At 43.9% G+C, this 20,533-nt stretch overlaps 4 protein-coding genes across 4 annotated transcripts in view; all 4 read right to left on the bottom strand.

Annotated features, from left to right (window-relative positions):
- The window catches only part of LOC308409588 (collagen alpha-3(VI) chain-like), a 112,630-nt gene that overhangs the window by 19,942 nt on the left and 72,155 nt on the right, over positions 1 to 20,533 (bottom strand). The window contains 2 exon segments of the mRNA XM_080902438.1: positions 136 to 756; positions 953 to 1,564. Coding sequence (XP_080758564.1) covers positions 136 to 756; positions 953 to 1,564 — 1,233 coding nt within the window.
- LOC308409867 (collagen alpha-3(VI) chain-like) lies at positions 3,660 to 12,908 on the bottom strand (the record flags this gene model as incomplete). Its single annotated transcript, XM_080902868.1, has 10 exons — positions 3,660 to 4,282; positions 4,543 to 5,142; positions 5,362 to 5,955; positions 7,345 to 7,944; positions 8,197 to 8,796; positions 9,048 to 9,647; positions 9,899 to 10,498; positions 10,718 to 11,311; positions 11,566 to 12,165; positions 12,386 to 12,908. The coding sequence occupies 10 exons, from the start codon at positions 12,906 to 12,908 to the stop codon at positions 3,660 to 3,662; spliced, it is 5,934 nt and encodes a 1,977-aa protein (XP_080758994.1).
- LOC308409866 (collagen alpha-3(VI) chain-like) lies at positions 13,182 to 15,394 on the bottom strand (the record flags this gene model as incomplete). The annotated part of the gene is made up of 3 exons (XM_080902867.1): positions 13,182 to 13,798; positions 14,052 to 14,651; positions 14,872 to 15,394. The coding sequence occupies 3 exons, from the start codon at positions 15,392 to 15,394 to the stop codon at positions 13,182 to 13,184; spliced, it is 1,740 nt and encodes a 579-aa protein (XP_080758993.1).
- LOC308409864 (collagen alpha-3(VI) chain-like) lies at positions 15,600 to 20,409 on the bottom strand (the record flags this gene model as incomplete). Its single annotated transcript, XM_080902865.1, has 7 exons — positions 15,600 to 15,607; positions 15,692 to 16,291; positions 16,512 to 17,111; positions 17,331 to 17,924; positions 18,179 to 18,778; positions 19,037 to 19,636; positions 19,887 to 20,409. 7 exons carry the CDS (start codon positions 20,407 to 20,409, stop codon positions 15,600 to 15,602), a joined length of 3,525 nt encoding a protein of 1,174 aa, XP_080758991.1.

Raw genomic sequence — 20,533 nt, 5'->3', positions numbered from 1 at the left:
AAGAAATGCCTCCATAACAGTGAAGGTAAATTATAAAAAGCAAATGATGTAGACAATCAGTAACTGCCTTTAGCACTTTCAGTTGAACTTAATTGGAGTCTTAAATATACAGAATGATTACACACTATTTCTTACCTTCTGGGACACGAGTATAAATTTCAGTGATATCATCGGTGGATATTTTCTTGACTGAATCAATAAGCTGTTTTTCCACCTTTGAAAAATCTCTCAAGCTGTCAACTGTATACACAAGCTCTGGCTTCATGGAAATCTGTCTCAGTTCATCTTGGTCTGCATTTCTTGTACCAATGGCCAGAGGTGCTATCAGGCTTTTCTTGAGTTCATTGGCTGAGCTGGATACATCATCAGTAGATTTGCCAGCCGTAACTAGAATGAGGAATTGAGGCACACGTTCCTCAAGACGGCTTCCGCCTGATCTCTGGTAGACTCTTCTGGCGACAAACTCGAGAGCACGTCCTGTGTTTAGATTATTTCCACCTTTGTTTCGAAGTCTCGACACGGCCTGGAGCACTTCATTTTTTGTTGAGTGTGCATTCAATAGAAATTCTATCTTTGGATCATCGCTGTACTGAACCACTGAAACTCGGACCTTATCCAGTCCTACATCCAGCTTCTCCACAACTCTTCCTATCATATCACGGATGGAAGGGAATTCACTACGCACTGCTGTTGTGCCATCAATAAGAAATACAACATCCCTTTTTTCTCCTCCTGTGGGTACAGATGGTACTGGTGCTTGAAAGGAATAGAAGCAAAATAACACAGTCTGATTACTAATCCTGAATGGAGAGTTCCTAATAGTGTACACAGATAAATATATATAACATACAGTATGATTTGGGGTATAATTCTAGCTTTAATATAGTAGTAACACAGTAATAATATAAATGAGGACTGTGTTAACCTGTAGATTTTATTAAATTCAATTTACCTTCATAAGTTGGGAACTCTGGACGCAACCTGCTGATGTCATCATCTGACAGCTCAGTGAGTTTGTTGATTAATTCTTCTTGAACTGTGTACAGGCCAGGAAGGTCATCTATTACGTGGGCGTAATTGGAGATATACGACACCACCCTCAGCTCTGTGGGGTTCACATCCCTGGTCCCAATGCTGAATGGAAGAACTCTAGATTGTTTAAGAGAAGAAGCTGCACGACGGACATCATCTGTAGAAGGCCCACTAGACACAACAATAACAAATTGTGGAACACCATCCTGTTTTCTGCTACCCCGTGCTGCTGTCAGAATATCCTGATTGAGAAACTGTAAGGCCTGACCCAGGTTACGTTGTGTTCCACCTTGCTTCCTCATTCCCTTGATGCCATTCAAAACACCTTCTTTGGTTGTATGTGTGTTTAAATACATATTAGCCCGAGCAGTGTCACCATACTGGACCACACCAACACGGATTTTATTTTCGCCCACATTGAGACTCTCGACGACCCTGCGGATAAACTCCTGGATGATTGGAAATTCCCTTCCAACGCCATCAGATCCATCAACGAGGAACACGACATCCTTCTTGGGGCCCTGTGATGCAGCTGGAAAAGACAGAAGTTGATATTAGGCTCAGTTTCATCAATGTATGACAATAAAATGGTCGTATTGGTGGTAAATTGAGCCTAAATGTTTTTTTATCATGAAGATTCTGGTGCATATTCGAAGAAATAAGTCACTTTTTTCCTGTTTTTGACAAAAAAAAAGTTGTATATCTCTTAATATATCTTACTCATTTCCAAGTTTTTCAAAACTTTCAGCTAGAAAGTTTCATAAAACCCCAAATTAGATCAAATTACGAAAATTTTACATTTCAACACCGGTTCTCCAAATGAGAAACTCAAAAAAATTAGACTTTAGGTATGACCCCAAATGAATGAAAAGAAGGCCCTTTTAAAATGTTCTTCTGATAATCAAACATTCTTGAGAGCTCTATATTTAAAAAAACAAAACAACAACATAATTTTACGTCACCCAGCAGCCTAAAGCTGTTGCAGCATAACTAACGGAGGATTCAAGGTCACCTGATCCAGGAAGTTTTTAGGACAGCGCAACAATAATTAATTACAATAGTCCAGCCTAGGAGTAATAAATTCAATAACTAGTTTGTCAGCATCACTCCGAGACTTGATGTTTTTATTTTTGTTTATTCATTTATTGCACAATTGCTGCAATAAATTTAATGTGCTGAATATGCACATTAAAGGACGTATCCTGGTCAAAAATGACTGGACAAGAACGTTTGATCTGTCTTGTGGCATCTATTGTAATACATTATTGGTTTGTAAATCACTGCACAAAAAATGCCTGAGACATTGCCTGCATTTTAATGTAAATAGTTATGTATATATTTATGTTGTTTGCAAAATTTGTACATAAGTTTTTGAAATTAAATTTATATTTGACTTTCAAGTTGGGCGCCTCCTGGGTGAGGTGTTCCAGGCATGTCCCACCGGGAGGAGGCCCCGGGGCAGACCCAGGACACGCTGGAGAGATTATATCTCTCGGCTGGCCTGGGAACGCCTTGGTATTCCCCCGGATAAGCTGGAGGAGGTGGCTGGGGAGAGGGAGGTCTGGGCCTCTTTGCTTAGGCTGCTGCCCCCGCGACCCGGCCCCGGACAAAGTGGATGAAGATGGATGGATGGATGGACTTTCAAGTTATGAAAATGATCTGTTAAACATGTTTGTGGGTATATTCAGAGAGACAGACAGATCCTATTTAAGTTTAATTGCAGGACTTTATTGAACAGTCTCAAAGAATAAGAGCTCAACAGAGCTCTGACTAATTGTCAGCCTGGCTACAGTGGTGAAAAGAAAACTGGAGTTGACTTGGTTTTAAGGATCATTGGTTAACAGTAAGATATCCTGGTTATCCAGAGATCTCTACAGTATAGATAAATTTGTATAGATAGCAACATGTTTTCTAGAGCTTACATGTTACCTGCATTAAAGTATGTGTGTGTCTGTGAGTTATACAAGGGACTCAATCACTTTTGATTGCAAACTGTCTTCATCGGTGGAGCCTCAGCATTGTAATCAGTTAGAATTCATATGCATTATTAATCATTTATAACACTTTTAATGGCATTATGAGATAAAACAAATGAGTGGGGCTAGAATTTAGGCAACTACTCTGCATGTTGGCACATGGCATGTGACAAATTGATTCATTTCATGTATAATGATTTATATTATTAAATGCTTTTAACTATAGTAGTTCAAAAAGTGACAAATTCTACAGATGTAAAAGACGTGAGGTTATTTGGTGAAAATAGCAGTGAAAGAATCGTTGGTTTAATGGATAACAAACTAAATAAGATTGGTGGCTGGGGGATAATAATGAAAACTGCAGCCTCAAAAGACAATTTAAAATGAACTTCAACAATAAGAAGTTCAAAAGAGTGATTGACAAAAAATTAAATATCATAGCTTAAAGCAGATGATGGAAAGTTCTGTGTTCTCACAGAAGTTCAGACGATCATACTATGTTCTCAAAGTCTTAAAGACAATAGCCTGGCCAACTTCTGTTTAAGAAAGACCAAAGCATGCTTCCAACTGGTTTGAAATGCACCAGAAAATCACATTCATTTATTTGCTTTTCCTCACTGTAGCTGAAATTAGTAACTTTTGGAGCCAGCATTAGGATGTGTCTGACAACGTACCAATTATGGTTGGTAATTCTGGGGTGACTTCAATAACTGCAACCTCCACAGAGGACTCGAGTTGCTGTTGCACTTTGGGTAGGTCAGTAAGTTCAGACACAGATAGAGCATAACTGGGCTCGCCAGTTATGGTCTGAAGTTCTCTGGGGTCAGAGCCTCGGGTTCCAATTGCAATGGTCAAGACACCCAGCTGTTTGAGAGCAGAGGCTGGTTCATCAATACTGTCAAATGATCTTCCACCAGTGATCAATATTAGGACCTGCGGAACTCCTGATGGTCGCCTGCTTCCGGCAGAGGCCGTGAAGACGTTATCCTTCAAATACCGGAGAGCTGCTCCAGTGTTGAGGGGTCGTCCGCCTTTGTGCCTCAAACCTCTGACACTGTCAAGGACCTCTCTTTTTGTGGTGTAAGTGTTCAGATAGAACTGGATGGCTGGATCGCTGCTGTACTGAACAACCGACACACGGTCTTTGCCATCATCCACACTGAGTGTGTCTACTTGTTTTTGGACAAAGTCTCTCATAGCTGGGAATCCACTTCTAGTAGCATCAGATCCATCCAGCAAAAACACCACATCCCTTCCTGCTGGCTGTCTGACCACTAAGAGACATGAGATTTACCATATGTTTAACTTGGTCAATCAAATATTTTGCAGCTAAAAAGCACCATGGTAAAATTGAACTCTTTCTTTACAACCACAACTATTTTGTAAAAAAACAAACAAAAAAACAAACAAAAAAAGAACTAAAAAAAAAGAAAAAACAATCCACTGGCTGATTAAACACAGCAAAACCAAATGATTTCTTTTCACACTGTTTCCTACAATGATACTGGACTTTGAAGATGGGTCATGTTCTTACCAGTCACTGTTGGGGTCAAAGGTGTGACCCTCATTGGCACTGTGCTCATTACAGAAGAGAGCTGTTCTTGAACATTGGGAAGGTCAGTGAACTCAGACACAGATAGAGCATGACTGGGCTCGCCAGTTATGGTCTGAAGTTCTCTGGGGTCAGAGCCTCGGGTTCCAATTGCAATGGTCAAGACACCCAGCTGTTTGAGAGCAGAGGCTGGTTCATCAATACTGTCAAATGATCTTCCACCAGTGATCAATATTAGGACCTGCGGAACTCCTGATGGCCGCCTGCTTCCGGCAGAGGCCGTGAAGACGTTATCCCTCAAGTACCGGAGAGCTGCTCCAGTGTTGAGGGGTCGTCCGCCTTTGTGCCTCAAACCTCTGACACTGTCAAGGACCTCTCTTTTTGTGGTGTAAGTGTTCAGATAGAACTGGACGGCTGGATCGCTGCTGTACTGAACAACTGACACACGGTCTTTGCCATCATTCACACTGAGTGTGTCTACTTGTTTTTGGACAAAGTCTCTCATAGCTGGGAATCCACTTCTAGTAGCATCAGATCCATCCAGCAAAAACACCACATCCCTTCCTGCTGGCTGTCTGACCACTAAGAGACATGAGATTTACCATATGTTTAACTTGGTCAATCAAATATTTTGCAGCTAAAGAAAAACATCTTGAAATTGAACTCTTTCTTCGCAAGCACAACTATTTAAAAAAAAAAAGACAATCCACTAGCTAACTGAACACAGCAAATCACATTTGGTTTCTTTTCACACTGTTTCCTACCATGATACTGGAGATTACAAAGGAGTCACGTTCTTACCGGTCACTGTTGGTGTCATGGGTGTGGCCCTCACTATCACTTTGCTCATTACAGAAGAGAGCTGTTCTTGGACACTGGGAAGGTCAGTGAACTCGGACACTGACAGAGCATAACTGGGCTCATATGATATTTTCTGCAGCTCTCTAGCATCTGAGGTCCTAGTTCCAATGCCAATCACATAAATGCCCTGCTGTTTGAGAGCTGAGGCTGGGCTATCTACATTGTCAAAAGACCTTCCCCCAGTTAGTAAGATCAATATCTGTGGGACACCCTGCAGGCGTCTACTTCCAGAGGAGTTTGTAAAGACGTTGTCTCTGACGTATTGGAGAGCTGCCCCAGTGTTTAGGGGTCTTCCTCCTCTGTGTCTAAGCCCTCTGACCGAGTCCACCACATCCTCCCTTGTGGTATATGTGTTCAGATAGAAATGGACCCCTGGTTCTCTGCTGTACTGGACCACAGAGACATGGTCTTTGTTTTCTCCCACATTGATTTTCTCCACCACTCTCTCTACAAAATCACGCATGGCAGGAAAGCCATTCCTTGTGCCATCAGAACCATCCAGAAGGAATACAATATCTTTTATGTCACGTGAAGCTGAGAAAAGACAGTAGGACAAAAAAATGAAAACCTTTCACAAAGCTTGTGAGATTATCTTTCACTGGCACACTAATATTTTAACAACACTAGCCTGGCCTACTTCTGTTTTAGAAAGACCACAGTAGGGCTGCCACGATTTGTCGACTAGTCACGATTACGTCGACTATCAAAATCGTCGACGACTGATTTAATAGTCGACGCGTCGTTTGAAGCTTTGTAAGATCACAAAAGACGCAGGAATAAGTGGCAGGATTTAAGAGTGTAATAACGGACTGAAACAGAAGATGGCAGCATTGCATGTACAAGGATGTCAGCTACCGTTAAACCCCGAAGAAGAAGAAGAAGCAGCTGTGTCCCAGAATTCATAGCGCGGCCCAGCGCAGTTTCCAACAATGGCGGCAGCTGGTTAGTTTTAATGTTACTCTTATTATTCTTTCTGGGTCACAAAATAAACGTTTAACATATTTTCAGGCGAGAATGTAGCTGTGTAAACCTCAAATATCTGCTCAGTTTATCAGGACACCACATATTTTCAAAAGCGCTCCGACGTTTTCGGAGACATCTGTTACCCACTAGCTCGTTAGCGAGCGGGGGGCTAGGCTCACTAGCGCCGTGAGAACACGGGACTCCCCGCAAATCGTTTTCAAACCCACCGCCGTCTTTCGCTACTCAGGTTAAATATATATGAGTCACTTAGATAACTTAAAATGTTATTGTTTGGCTTTTTTTTTTAGTATTTTATTTGTTCCTGAGTAAATCAGTTTGTCTGAGATTAAAGTTATAGTTTTTACACAGCTGAATAAACGTCAAGCAGACAACTGATTATCAGAAGTGTGAGATGCTCCAGAATATACCCCAGTGTCCTGTTATATTTTAGATAGCAAGGAGTTTATTAAACTTCACCGAAACAATCCGCAAATTTCATTAAAATTTAATAAACTATCATCTTGTCTTTATTTTTAGTTAGCACAGACCTTAATCAGAATCAGAATACTTTATTGATCCCTGGGGGAAATTATTTTTTGTTACAGTGCTCCATTTTAAACCAACATTAAGACAAGACAGACAATACGCTAACTAAGAATAAACACTTAAAGCTGTAAGCTAATGATAGTTATATAAGAGCAGATGCTGCTGGTGCAATAAGCTGTAGTTTTGCGTCCAATGGATGATGATCTGATTAGTCGACTAATCGCAAAAATAATCGGTGACTAGTCGACTATCAAAATAATCGTTTGTGGCAGCCCTAGACCACAGCATGCTACCAACTGGTTTGAAATGCACAAAAAACCTATACACACATCAGATTCATTTATTTGCTTTTCCTCACTGTAGCTGAAATTAGCAACTTTTGGAGCCAGCAATAGGATGTGTCTGACAACGTACCAATTACGGTTGGTAATTCTGGGCTGACTTCAAAAACTGCAGCTTCCACAGAGGACTCGAGTTGCTGTTGCACTTTGGGTAGGTCAGTAAGTTCAGACACAGATAGAGCATAACTGGGCTCGCCAGTTATGGTCTGAAGTTCTCTGGGGTCAGAGCCTCGGGTTCCAATTGCAATGGTCAAGACACCCAGCTGTTTGAGAGCAGAGGCTGGTTCATCAATACTGTCAAATGATCTTCCACCAGTGATCAATATTAGGACCTGCGGAACTCCTGATGGCCGCCTGCTTCCGGCAGAGGCCGTGAAGACGTTATCCCTCAAGTACCGGAGAGCTGCTCCAGTGTTGAGGGGTCGTCCGCCTTTGTGCCTCAAACCTCTGACACTGTCAAGGACCTCTCTTTTTGTGGTGTACGTGTTCAGATAGAACTGGACGGCTGGATCGCTGCTGTACTGAACAACCGACACACGGTCTTTGCCATCATCCACACTGAGTGTGTCTACTTGTTTTTGGACAAAGTCTCTCATAGCTGGGAATCCACTTCTAGTAGCATCAGATCCATCCAGCAAAAACACCACATCCCTTCCTGCTGGCTGTCTGACCACTAAGAGACATGAGATTTACCATATGTTTAACTTGGTCAATCAAATATTTTGCAGCTAAAAAGCACCATGGTAAAAGTGAACTCTTTCTTTACAACCACAACTATTTTATAAAAAAAACAAAAACGAAAACAGAACAAAAAAAAAAAGGAAAAACAATCCACTGGCTGATTAAACACAGCAAAACCAAATGATTTCTTTTCACACTGTTTCCTACAATGATACTGGACTTTGAAGATGGGTCATGTTCTTACCAGTCACTGTTGGGGTCAAAGGTGTGACCCTCATTGGCACTGTGCTCATTACAGAAGAGAGCTGTTCTTGAACATTGGGTAGGTCAGTGAACTCAGACACAGATACAGCATGACTGGGCTCGCCAGTTATGGTCTGAAGTTCTCTGGGGTCAGAGCCTCGGGTTCCAATTGCAATGGTCAAGACACCCAGCTGTTTGAGAGCAGAGGCTGGTTCTTCAATACTGTCAAATGATCTTCCACCAGTGATCAATATTAGGACCTGCGGAACTCCTGATGGCCGCCTGCTTCCGGCAGAGGCCGTGAAGACGTTATCCCTCAAGTACCGGAGAGCTGCTCCAGTGTTGAGGGGTCGTCCGCCTTTGTGCCTCAAACCTCTGACACTGTCAAGGACCTCTCTTTTTGTGGTGTACGTGTTCAGATAGAACTGGATGGCTGGATCGCTGCTGTACTGAACAACCGACACACGGTCTTTGCCATCATCCACACTGAGTGTGTCTACTTGTTTTTGGACAAAGTCTCTCATAGCTGGGAATCCACTTCTAGTAGCATCAGATCCATCCAGCAAAAACACCACATCCCTTCCTGCTGGCTGTCTGACCACTAAGAGACATGAGATTTACCATATGTTTAACTTGGTCAATCAAATATTTTGCAGCTAAAAAGCACCATGGTAAAATTGAACTCTTTCTTTACAACCACAACTATTTTATACAAAAAACAAAAACGAAAACAGAACAAAAAAAAAAGAAAAAACAATCCACTGGCTGATTAAACACAGCAAAACCAAATGATTTCTTTTCACACTGTTTCCTACAATGATACTGGACTTTGAAGATGGGTCATGTTCTTACCAGTCACTGTTGGGGTCAAAGGTGTGACCCTCATTGGCACTGTGCTCATTACAGAAGAGAGCTGTTCTTGAACATTGGGAAGGTCAGTGAACTCAGACACAGATAGAGCATGACTGGGCTCGCCAGTTATGGTCTGAAGTTCTCTGGGGTCAGAGCCTCGGGTTCCAATTGCAATGGTCAAGACACCCAGCTGTTTGAGAGCAGAGGCTGGTTCATCAATACTGTCAAATGATCTTCCACCAGTGATCAATATTAGGACCTGCGGAACTCCTGATGGCCGCCTGCTTCCGGCAGAGGCCGTGAAGACGTTATCCCTCAAGTACCGGAGAGCTGCTCCAGTGTTGAGGGGTCGTCTGCCTTTGTGCCTCAAACCTCTGACACTGTCAAGGACCTCTCTTTTTGTGGTGTACGTGTTCAGATAGAACTGGACGGCTGGATCGCTGCTGTACTGAACAACCGACACACGGTCTTTGCCATCATCCACACTGAGTGTGTCTACTTGTTTTTGGACAAAGTCTCTCATAGCTGGGAATCCACTTCTAGTAGCATCAGATCCATCCAGCAAAAACACCACATCCCTTCCTGCTGGCTTTCTGACCACTAAGAGACATGAGATTTACCATATGTTTAACTTGGTCAATCAAATATTTTGCAGCTAAAAAGCACCATGGTAAAATTGAACTCTTTCTTTACAACCACAACTATTTTATACAAAAAAACAAAAACGAAAACAGAACAAAAAAAAAGGAAAAACAATCCACTGGCTGATTAAACACAGCAAAACCAAATGATTTCTTTTCACACTGTTTCCTACAATGATACTGGACTTTGAAGATGGGTCATGTTCTTACCAGTCACTGTTGGGGTCAAAGGTGTGACCCTCATTGGCACTGTGCTCATTACAGAAGAGAGCTGTTCTTGAACATTGGGAAGGTCAGTGAACTCAGACACAGATACAGCATGACTGGGCTCGCCAGTTATGGTCTGAAGTTCTCTGGGGTCAGAGCCTCGGGTTCCAATTGCAATGGTCAAGACACCCAGCTGTTTGAGAGCAGAGGCTGGTTCATCAATACTGTCAAATGATCTTCCACCAGTGATCAATATTAGGACCTGCGGAACTCCTGATGGCCGCCTGCTTCCGGCAGAGGCCGTGAAGACGTTATCCCTCAAGTACCGGAGAGCTGCTCCAGTGTTGAGGGGTCGTCCGCCTTTGTGCCTCAAACCTCTGACACTGTCAAGGACCTCTCTTTTTGTGGTGTACGTGTTCAGATAGAACTGGACGGCTGGATCGCTGCTGTACTGAACAACCGACACACGGTCTTTGCCATCATCCACACTGAGTGTGTCTACTTGTTTTTGGACAAAGTCTCTCATAGCTGGGAATCCACTTCTAGTAGCATCAGATCCATCCAGCAAAAACACCACATCCCTTCCTGCTGGCTGTCTGACCACTAAGAGACATGAGATTTACCATATGTTTAACTTGGTCAATCAAATATTTTGCAGCTAAAGAGAAACATCTTGAAATTGAACTCTTTCTTCGCAAGCACAACTATTTTTAAAAGAAAAGACAATCCACTAGCTAACTGAACACAGCAAATCACATTTGGTTTCTTTTCACACTGTTTCCTACCATGATACTGGAGATTACAAAGGAGTCACGTTCTTACCAGTCACTGTTGGTGTCATGGGCGTGGCCCTCACTATCACTTTGCTCATTACAGAAGAGAGCTGTTCTTGGACACTGGGAAGGTCAGTGAACTCGGACACTGACAGAGCATAACTGGGCTCATATGATATTTTCTGAAGCTCTCTAGCATCTGAGGTCCTAGTTCCAATGCCAATCACATAAATGCCCTGCTGTTTGAGAGCTGAGGCTGGGCTATCTACATTGTCAAAAGACCTTCCCCCAGTTAGTAAGATCAATATCTGTGGGACACCCTGCAGGCGTCTACTTCCAGAGGAGTTTGTAAAGACATTGTCTCTGATGTATTGGAGAGCTGCCCCAGTGTTTAGGGGTCTTCCTCCTCTGTGTCTAAGCCCTCTGACCGAGTCCACCACATCCTCCCTTGTGGTATATGTGTTCAGATAGAAATGGACCTCTGGTTCTCTGCTGTACTGGACCACAGAGACATGGTCTTTGTTTTCTCCCACATTGATTTTCTCCACCACTCTCTCTACAAAATCACGCATGGCAGGAAAACCATTCCTTGTGCCATCAGAACCATCCAGAAGGAATACAATATCTTTTCTGTCACGTGAAGCTGAGAAAAGACAGTAGGACAAAAAAATGAAAACCTTTCACAAAGCTTGTGAGATTATCTTTCACTGGCACACTAATATTTTAACAACACTAGCCTGGCCTACTTCTGTTTTAGAAAGACCACAGCATGCTACCAACTGGTTTGAAATGCACAAAAAACCTATACACACATCACATTCATTTATTTGCTTTTCCTCACTGTAGCTGAAATTAGTAACTTTTGGAGCCAGCAATAGGATGTGTCTGACAACGTACCAATTACGGTTGGTAATTCTGGGGTGACTTCAAAAACTGCAGCTTCCACAGAGGACTCAAGTTGCTGTTGCACTTTGGGTAGGTCAGTAAGTTCAGACACAGATAGAGCATAACTGGGCTCGCCAGTTATGGTCTGAAGTTCTCTGGGGTCAGAGCCTCGGGTTCCAATTGCAATGGTCAAGACACCCAGCTGTTTGAGAGCAGAGGCTGGTTCATCAATACTGTCAAATGATCTTCCACCAGTGATCAATATTAGGACCTGCGGAACTCCTGAGGACCGCCTGCTTCCGGCAGAGGCCGTGAAGACGTTATCCCTCAAGTACCGGAGAGCTGCTCCAGTGTTGAGGGGTCGTCCGCCTTTGTGCCTCAAACCTCTGACACTGTCAAGGACCTCTCTTTTTGTGGTGTACGTGTTCAGATAGAACTGGACGGCTGGATCGCTGCTGTACTGAACAACCGACACACGGTCTTTGCCATCATCCACACTGAGTGTGTCTACTTGTTTTTGGACAAAGTCTCTCATAGCTGGGAATCCACTTCTAGTAGCATCAGATCCATCCAGCAAAAACACCACATCCCTTCCTGCTGGTTGTCTGACCACTAAGAGACATGAGATTTACCATATGTTTAACTTGGTCAATCAAATATTTTGCAGCTAAAGAGAAACATCTTGAAATTGAACTCTTTCTTCTCAAGCACAACTATTTTGTAAAGAAAAAAACAATCCACTGGCTAACTGAACACAGCAAATCACATTTGGTTTCTTTTCACACTGTTTCCTACAATGATACTGGACTTTGAAGATGGGTCATGTTCTTACCAGTCACTGTTGGGGTCAAAGGTGTGACCCTCATTGGCACTGTGCTCATTACAGAAGAGAGCTGTTCTTGAACATTGGGAAGGTCAGTGAACTCAGACACAGATACAGCATGACTGGGCTCGCCAGTTATGGTCTGAAGTTCTCTGGGGTCAGAGCCTCGGGTTCCAATTGCAATGGTCAAGACACCCAGCTGTTTGAGAGCAGAGGCTGGTTCATCAATACTGTCAAATGATCTTCCACCAGTGATCAATATTAGGACCTGCGGAACTCCTGATGGCCGCCTGCTTCCGGCAGAGGCCGTGAAGACGTTATCCCTCAAGTACCGGAGAGCTGCTCCAGTGTTGAGGGGTCGTCCGCCTTTGTGCCTCAAACCTCTGACACTGTCAAGGACCTCTCTTTTTGTGGTGTACGTGTTCAGATAGAACTGGACGGCTGGATCGCTGCTGTACTGAACAACCGACACACGGTCTTTGCCATCATCCACACTGAGTGTGTCTACTTGTTTTTGGACAAAGTCTCTCATAGCTGGGAATCCACTTCTAGTAGCATCAGATCCATCCAGCAAAAACACCACATCCCTTCCTGCTGGCTGTCTGACCACTAAGAGACATGAGATTTACCATATGTTTAACTTGGTCAATCAAATATTTTGCAGCTAAAGAGAAACATCTTGAAATTGAACTCTTTCTTCGCAAGCACAACTATTTTTAAAAGAAAAGACAATCCACTAGCTAACTGAACACAGCAAATCACATTTGGTTTCTTTTCACACTGTTTCCTACCATGATACTGGAGATTACAAAGGAGTCACGTTCTTACCAGTCACTGTTGGTGTCATGGGCGTGGCCCTCACTATCACTTTGCTCATTACAGAAGAGAGCTGTTCTTGGACACTGGGAAGGTCAGTGAACTCGGACACTGACAGAGCATAACTGGGCTCATATGATATTTTCTGAAGCTCTCTAGCATCTGAGGTCCTAGTTCCAATGCCAATCACATAAATGCCCTGCTGTTTGAGAGCTGAGGCTGGGCTATCTACATTGTCAAAAGACCTTCCCCCAGTTACTAAGATCAATATCTGTGGGACACCCTGCAGGCGTCTACTTCCAGAGGAGTTTGTAAAGACGTTGTCTCTGATGTATTGGAGAGCTGCCCCAGTGTTTAGGGGTCTTCCTCCTCTGTGTCTAAGCCCTCTGACCGAGTCCACCACATCCTCCCTTGTGGTATATGTGTTCAGATAGAAATGGACCTCTGGTTCTCTGCTGTACTGGACCACAGAGACATGGTCTTTGTTTTCTCCCACATTGATTTTCTCCACCACTCTCTCTACAAAATCACGCATGGCAGGAAAACCATTCCTTGTGCCATCAGAACCATCCAGAAGGAATACAATATCTTTTCTGTCACGTGAAGCTGAGAAAAGACAGTAGGACAAAAAAATGAAAACCTTTCACAAAGCTTGTGAGATTATCTTTCACTGGCACACTAATATTTTAACAACACTAGCCTGGCCTACTTCTGTTTTAGAAAGACCACAGCATGCTACCAACTGGTTTGAAATGCACAAAAACCTATACACACATCACATTCATTTATTTGCTTTTCCTCACTGTAGCTGAAATTAGTAACTTTTGGAGCCAGCAATAGGATGTGTCTGACAACGTACCAATTACGGTTGGTAATTCTGGGGTGACTTCAAAAACTGCAGCTTCCACAGAGGACTCAAGTTGCTGTTGCACTTTGGGTAGGTCAGTAAGTTCAGACACAGATAGAGCATAACTGGGCTCGCCAGTTATGGTCTGAAGTTCTCTGGGGTCAGAGCCTCGGGTTCCAATTGCAATGGTCAAGACACCCAGCTGTTTGAGAGCAGAGGCTGGTTCATCAATACTGTCAAATGATCTTCCACCAGTGATCAATATTAGGACCTGCGGAACTCCTGAGGACCGCCTGCTTCCGGCAGAGGCCGTGAAGACGTTATCCCTCAAGTACCGGAGAGCTGCTCCAGTGTTGAGGGGTCGTCCGCCTTTGTGCCTCAAACCTCTGACACTGTCAAGGACCTCTCTTTTTGTGGTGTACGTGTTCAGATAGAACTGGACGGCTGGATCGCTGCTGTACTGAACAACCGACACACGGTCTTTGCCATCATCCACACTGAGTGTGTCTACTTGTTTTTGGACAAAGTCTCTCATAGCTGGGAATCCACTTCTAGTAGCATCAGATCCATCCAGCAAAAACACCACATCCCTTCCTGCTGGCTGTCTGACCACTAAGAGACATGAGATTTACCATATGTTTAACTTGGTCAATCAAATATTTTGCAGCTAAAGAGAAACATCTTGAAATTGAACTCTTTCTTCTCAAGCACAACTATTTTGTAAAGAAAAAAACAATCCACTAGCTAACTGAACACAGCAAATCACATTTGGTTTCTTTTCACACTGTTTCCTACAATGATACTGGACTTTGAAGATGGGTCATGTTCTTACCAGTCACTGTTGGGGTCAAAGGTGTGACCCTAATTGGCACTGTGCTCATTACAGAAGAGAGCTGTTCTTGAACATTGGGAAGGTCAGTGAACTCAGACACAGATACAGCATGACTGGGCTCGCCAGTTATGGTCTGAAGTTCTCTGGGGTCAGAGCCTCGGGTTCCAATTGCAATGGTCAAGACACCCAGCTGTTTGAGAGCAGAGGCTGGTTCATCAATACTGTCAAATGATCTTCCACCAGTGATCAATATTAGGACCTGCGGAACTCCTGATGGCTGCCTGCTTCCGGCAGAGGCCGTGAAGACGTTATCCCTCAAGTACCGGAGAGCTGCTCCAGTGTTGAGGGGTCGTCCGCCTTTGTGCCTCAAACCTCTGACACTGTCAAGGACCTCTCTTTTTGTGGTGTACGTGTTCAGATAGAACTGGACGGCTGGATCGCTGCTGTACTGAACAACCGACACACGGTCTTTGCCATCATCCACACTGAGTGTGTCTACTTGTTTTTGGACAAAGTCTCTCATAGCTGGGAATCCACTTCTAGTAGCATCAGATCCATCCAGCAAAAACACCACATCCCTTCCTGCTGGCTGTCTGACCACTAAGAGACATGAGATTTACCATATGTTTAACTTGGTCAATCAAATATTTTGCAGCTAAAGAGAAACATCTTGAAATTGAACTCTTTCTTCTCAAGCACAACTATTTTGTAAAGAAAAAAACAATCCACTAGCTAACTGAACACAGCAAATCACATTTGGTTTCTTTTCACACTGTTTCCTACAATGATACTGGACTTTGAAGATGGGTCATGTTCTTACCAGTCACTGTTGGGGTCAAAGGTGTGACCCTCATTGGCACTGTGCTCATTACAGAAGAGAGCTGTTCTTGAACATTGGGAAGGTCAGTGAACTCAGACACAGATACAGCATGACTGGGCTCGCCAGTTATGGTCTGAAGTTCTCTGGGGTCAGAGCCTCGGGTTCCAATTGCAATGGTCAAGACACCCAGCTGTTTGAGAGCAGAGGCTGGTTCATCAATACTGTCAAATGATCTTCCACCAGTGATCAATATTAGGACCTGCGGAACTCCTGATGGCTGCCTGCTTCCGGCAGAGGCCGTGAAGACGTTATCCCTCAAGTACCGGAGAGCTGCTCCAGTGTTGAGGGGTCGTCCGCCTTTGTGCCTCAAACCTCTGACACTGTCAAGGACCTCTCTTTTTGTGGTGTACGTGTTCAGATAGAACTGGACGGCTGGATCGCTGCTGTACTGAACAACCGACACACGGTCTTTGCCATCATCCACACTGAGTGTGTCTACTTGTTTTTGGACAAAGTCTCTCATAGCTGGGAATCCACTTCTAGTAGCATCAGATCCATCCAGCAAAAACACCACATCCCTTCCTGCTGGCTGTCTGACCACTAAGAGACATGAGATTTACCATATGTTTAACTTGGTCAATCAAATATTTTGCAGCTAAAGAGAAACATCTTGAAATTGAACTCTTTCTTCTCAAGCACAACTATTTTGTAAAGAAAAAAACAATCCACTAGCTAACTGAACACAGCAAATCACATTTGGTTTCTTTTCACACTGTTTCCTACAATGATACTGGACTTTGAAGATGGGTCATGTTCTTACCAGTCACTGTTGGGGTCAAAGGTGTGACCCTCATTGGCACTGTGCTCATTACAGAAGAGAGCTGTTCTTGAACATTGGGAAGGTCAGTGAACTCAGACACAGATACAGCATGACTGGGCTCGCCAGTTATGGTCTGAAGTTCTCTGGGGTCAGAGCCTCGGGTTCCAATTGCAATGGTCAAGACACCCAGCTGTTTGAGAGCAGAGGCTGGTTCATCAATACTGTCAAATGATCTTCCACCAGTGATCAATATTAGGACCTGCGGAACTCCTGATGGCTGCCTGCTTCCGGCAGAGGCCGTGAAGACGTTATCCCTCAAGTACCGGAGAGCTGCTCCAGTGTTGAGGGGTCGTCCGCCTTTGTGCCTCAAACCTCTGACACTGTCAAGGACCTCTCTTTTTGTGGTGTACGTGTTCAGATAGAACTGGACGGCTGGATCGCTGCTGTACTGAACAACCGACACACGGTCTTTGCCATCATCCACACTGAGTGTGTCTACTTGTTTTTGGACAAAGTCTCTCATAGCTGGGAATCCACTTCTAGTAGCATCAGATCCATCCAGCAAAAACACCACATCCCTTCCTGCTGGCTGTCTGACCACTAAGAGACATGAGATTTACCATATGTTTAACTTGGTCAATCAAATATTTTGCAGCTAAAGAGAAACATCTTGAAATTGAACTCTTTCTTCGCAAGCACAACTATTTTGTAAAAAAAAAAAGATCCACTAGCTAACTGAACACAGCAAATCACATTTGGTTTCTTTTCACACTGTTTCCTACCATGATACTGGAGATTACAAAGGAGTCACGTTCTTACCGGTCACTGTTGGTGTCATGGGCGTGGCCCTCACTATCACTTTGCTCATTACAGAAGAGAGCTGTTCTTGGACACTGGGAAGGTCAGTGAACTCGGACACTGACAGAGCATAACTGGGCTCATATGATATTTTCTGCAGCTCTCTAGCATCTGAGGTCCTAGTTCCAATGCCAATCACATAAATGCCTTGCTCTTTGAGAGCTGAGCCTGGGCTATCTACATTATCAAAAGACCTTCCCCCAGTTAGTAAGATCAATATCTGTGGGACACCCTGCAGGCGTCTACTTCCAGAGGAGTTTGTAAAGACGTTGTCTCTGACGTATTGGAGAGCTGCCCCAGTGTTTAGGGGTCTTCCTCCTCTGTGTCTAAGCCCTCTGACCGAGTCCACCACATCCTCCCTTGTGGTATATGTGTTCAGATAGAAATGGACCTCTGGTTCTCTGCTGTACTGGACCACAGAGACATGGTCTTTGTTTTCTCCCACATTGATTTTCTCCACCACTCTCTCTACAAAATCACGCATGGCAGGAAAGCCATTCCTTGTGCCATCAGAACCATCCAGAAGGAATACAATATCTTTTCTGTCACGTGAAGCTGAGAAAAGACAGTAGGACAAAAAAATGAAAACCTTTCACAAAGCTTGTGAGATTATCTTTCACTGGCACACTAATATTTTAACAACACTAGCCTGGCCTACTTCTGTTTTAGAAAGACCACAGCATGCTACCAACTGGTTTGAAATGCACAAAAAACCTATACACACATCACATTCATTTATTTGCTTTTCCTCACTGTAGCTAAAATTAATAACTTTTGGAGCAAGCAACAGGATGTGTCTGACAACGTACCAATTACGGTTGGTAATTCTGGGGTGACTTCAAAAACTGCAGCTTCCACAGAGGACTCAAGTTGCTGTTGCACTTTGGGTAGGTCAGTAAGTTCAGACACAGATAGAGCATAACTGGGCTCGCCAGTTATGGTCTGAAGTTCTCTGGGGTCAGAGCCTCGGGTTCCAATTGCAATGGTCAAGACACCCAGCTGTTTGAGAGCAGAGGCTGGTTCATCAATACTGTCAAATGATCTTCCACCAGTGATCAATATTAGGACCTGCAGAACTCCTGATGGCCGCCTGCTTCCGGCAGAGGCCGTGAAGACGTTATCCCTCAAGTACCGGAGAGCTGCTCCAGTGTTGAGGGGTCGTCCGCCTTTGTGCCTCAAACCTCTGACACTGTCAAGGACCTCTCTTTTTGTGGTGTACGTGTTCAGATAGAACTGGATGGCTGGATCGCTGCTGTACTGAACAACCGACACACGGTCTTTGCCATCATCCACACTGAGTGTGTCTACTTGTTTTTGGACAAAGTCTCTCATAGCTGGGAATCCACTTCTAGTAGCATCAGATCCATCCAGCAAAAACACCACATCCCTTCCTGCTGGCTGTCTGACCACTAAGAGACATGAGATTTACCATATGTTTAACTTGGTCAATCAAATATTTTGCAGCTAAAAAGCACCATGGTAAAATTGAACTCTTTCTTTACAACCACAACTATTTTGTAAAAAAAAAGAAAAAACAAAAACGAAAACAGAACAAGAAAAAAGAAAAAACAATCCACTGGCTGATTAAACACAGCAAAACCAAATGATTTCTTTTCACACTGTTTCCTACAATGATACTGGACTTTGAAGATGGGTCATGTTCTTACCAGTCACTGTTGGGGTCAAAGGTGTGACCCTCATTGGCACTGTGCTCATTACAGAAGAGAGCTGTTCTTGAACATTGGGTAGGTCAGTGAACTCAGACACAGATACAGCATGACTGGGCTCGCCAGTTATGGTCTGAAGTTCTCTGGGGTCAGAGCCTCGGGTTCCAATTGCAATGGTCAAGACACCCAGCTGTTTGAGAGCAGAGGCTGGTTCTTCAATACTGTCAAATGATCTTCCACCAGTGATCAATATTAGGACCTGCGGAACTCCTGATGGCCGCCTGCTTCCGGCAGAGGCCGTGAAGACGTTATCCCTCAAGTACCGGAGAGCTGCTCCAGTGTTGAGGGGTCGTCCGCCTTTGTGCCTCAAACCTCTGACACTGTCAAGGACCTCTCTTTTTGTGGTGTACGTGTTCAGATAGAACTGGACGGCTGGATCGCTGCTGTACTGAACAACCGACACACGGTCTTTGCCATCATCTACACTGAGTGTGTCTACTTGTTTTTGGACAAAGTCTCTCATAGCTGGGAATCCACTTCTAGTAGCATCAGATCCATCCAGCAAAAACACCACATCCCTTCCTGCTGGCTGTCTGACCACTAAGAGACATGAGATTTACCATATGTTTAACTTGGTCAATCAAATATTTTGCAGCTAAAAAGCACCATGGTAAAATTGAACTCTTTCTTTACAACCACAACTATTTTATAAAAAAACAAAAACGAAAACAGAACAAAAAAAAAGGGAAAAACAATCCACTGGCTGATTAAACACAGCAAAACCAAATGATTTCTTTTCACACTGTTTCCTACAATGATACTGGACTTTGAAGATGGGTCATGTTCTTACCAGTCACTGTTGGGGTCAAAGGTGTGACCCTCATTGGCACTGTGCTCATTACAGAAGAGAGCTGTTCTTGAACATTGGGAAGGTCAGTGAACTCAGACACAGATACAGCATGACTGGGCTCGCCAGTTATGGTCTGAAGTTCTCTGGGGTCAGAGCCTCGGGTTCCAATTGCAATGGTCAAGACACCCAGCTGTTTGAGAGCAGAGGCTGGTTCATCAATACTGTCAAATGATCTTCCACCAGTGATCAATATTAGGACCTGCGGAACTCCTGATGGCCGCCTGCTTCCGGCAGAGGCCGTGAAGACGTTATCCCTCAAGTACCGGAGAGCTGCTCCAGTGTTGAGGGGTCGTCCGCCTTTGTGCCTCAAACCTCTGACACTGTCAAGGACCTCTCTTTTTGTGGTGTACGTGTTCAGATAGAACTGGACGGCTGGATCGCTGCTGTACTGAACAACCGACACACGGTCTTTGCCATCATCCACACTGAGTGTGTCTACTTGTTTTTGGACAAAGTCTCTCATAGCTGGGAATCCACTTCTAGTAGCATCAGATCCATCCAGCAAAAACACCACATCCCTTCCTGCTGGCTGTCTGACCACTAAGAGACATGAGATTTACCATATGTTTAACTTGGTCAATCAAATA

This window comes from Rhamphochromis sp. 'chilingali', assembly GCF_963969265.1.
Source record: "Rhamphochromis sp. 'chilingali' genome assembly, chromosome: 14".
Classification (NCBI taxonomy): domain Eukaryota; kingdom Metazoa; phylum Chordata; class Actinopteri; order Cichliformes; family Cichlidae; genus Rhamphochromis; species Rhamphochromis sp. 'chilingali'.
Note: the sequence above shows the minus strand (reverse complement) of the source record. Positions and strands in the feature narration are given on the sequence as shown.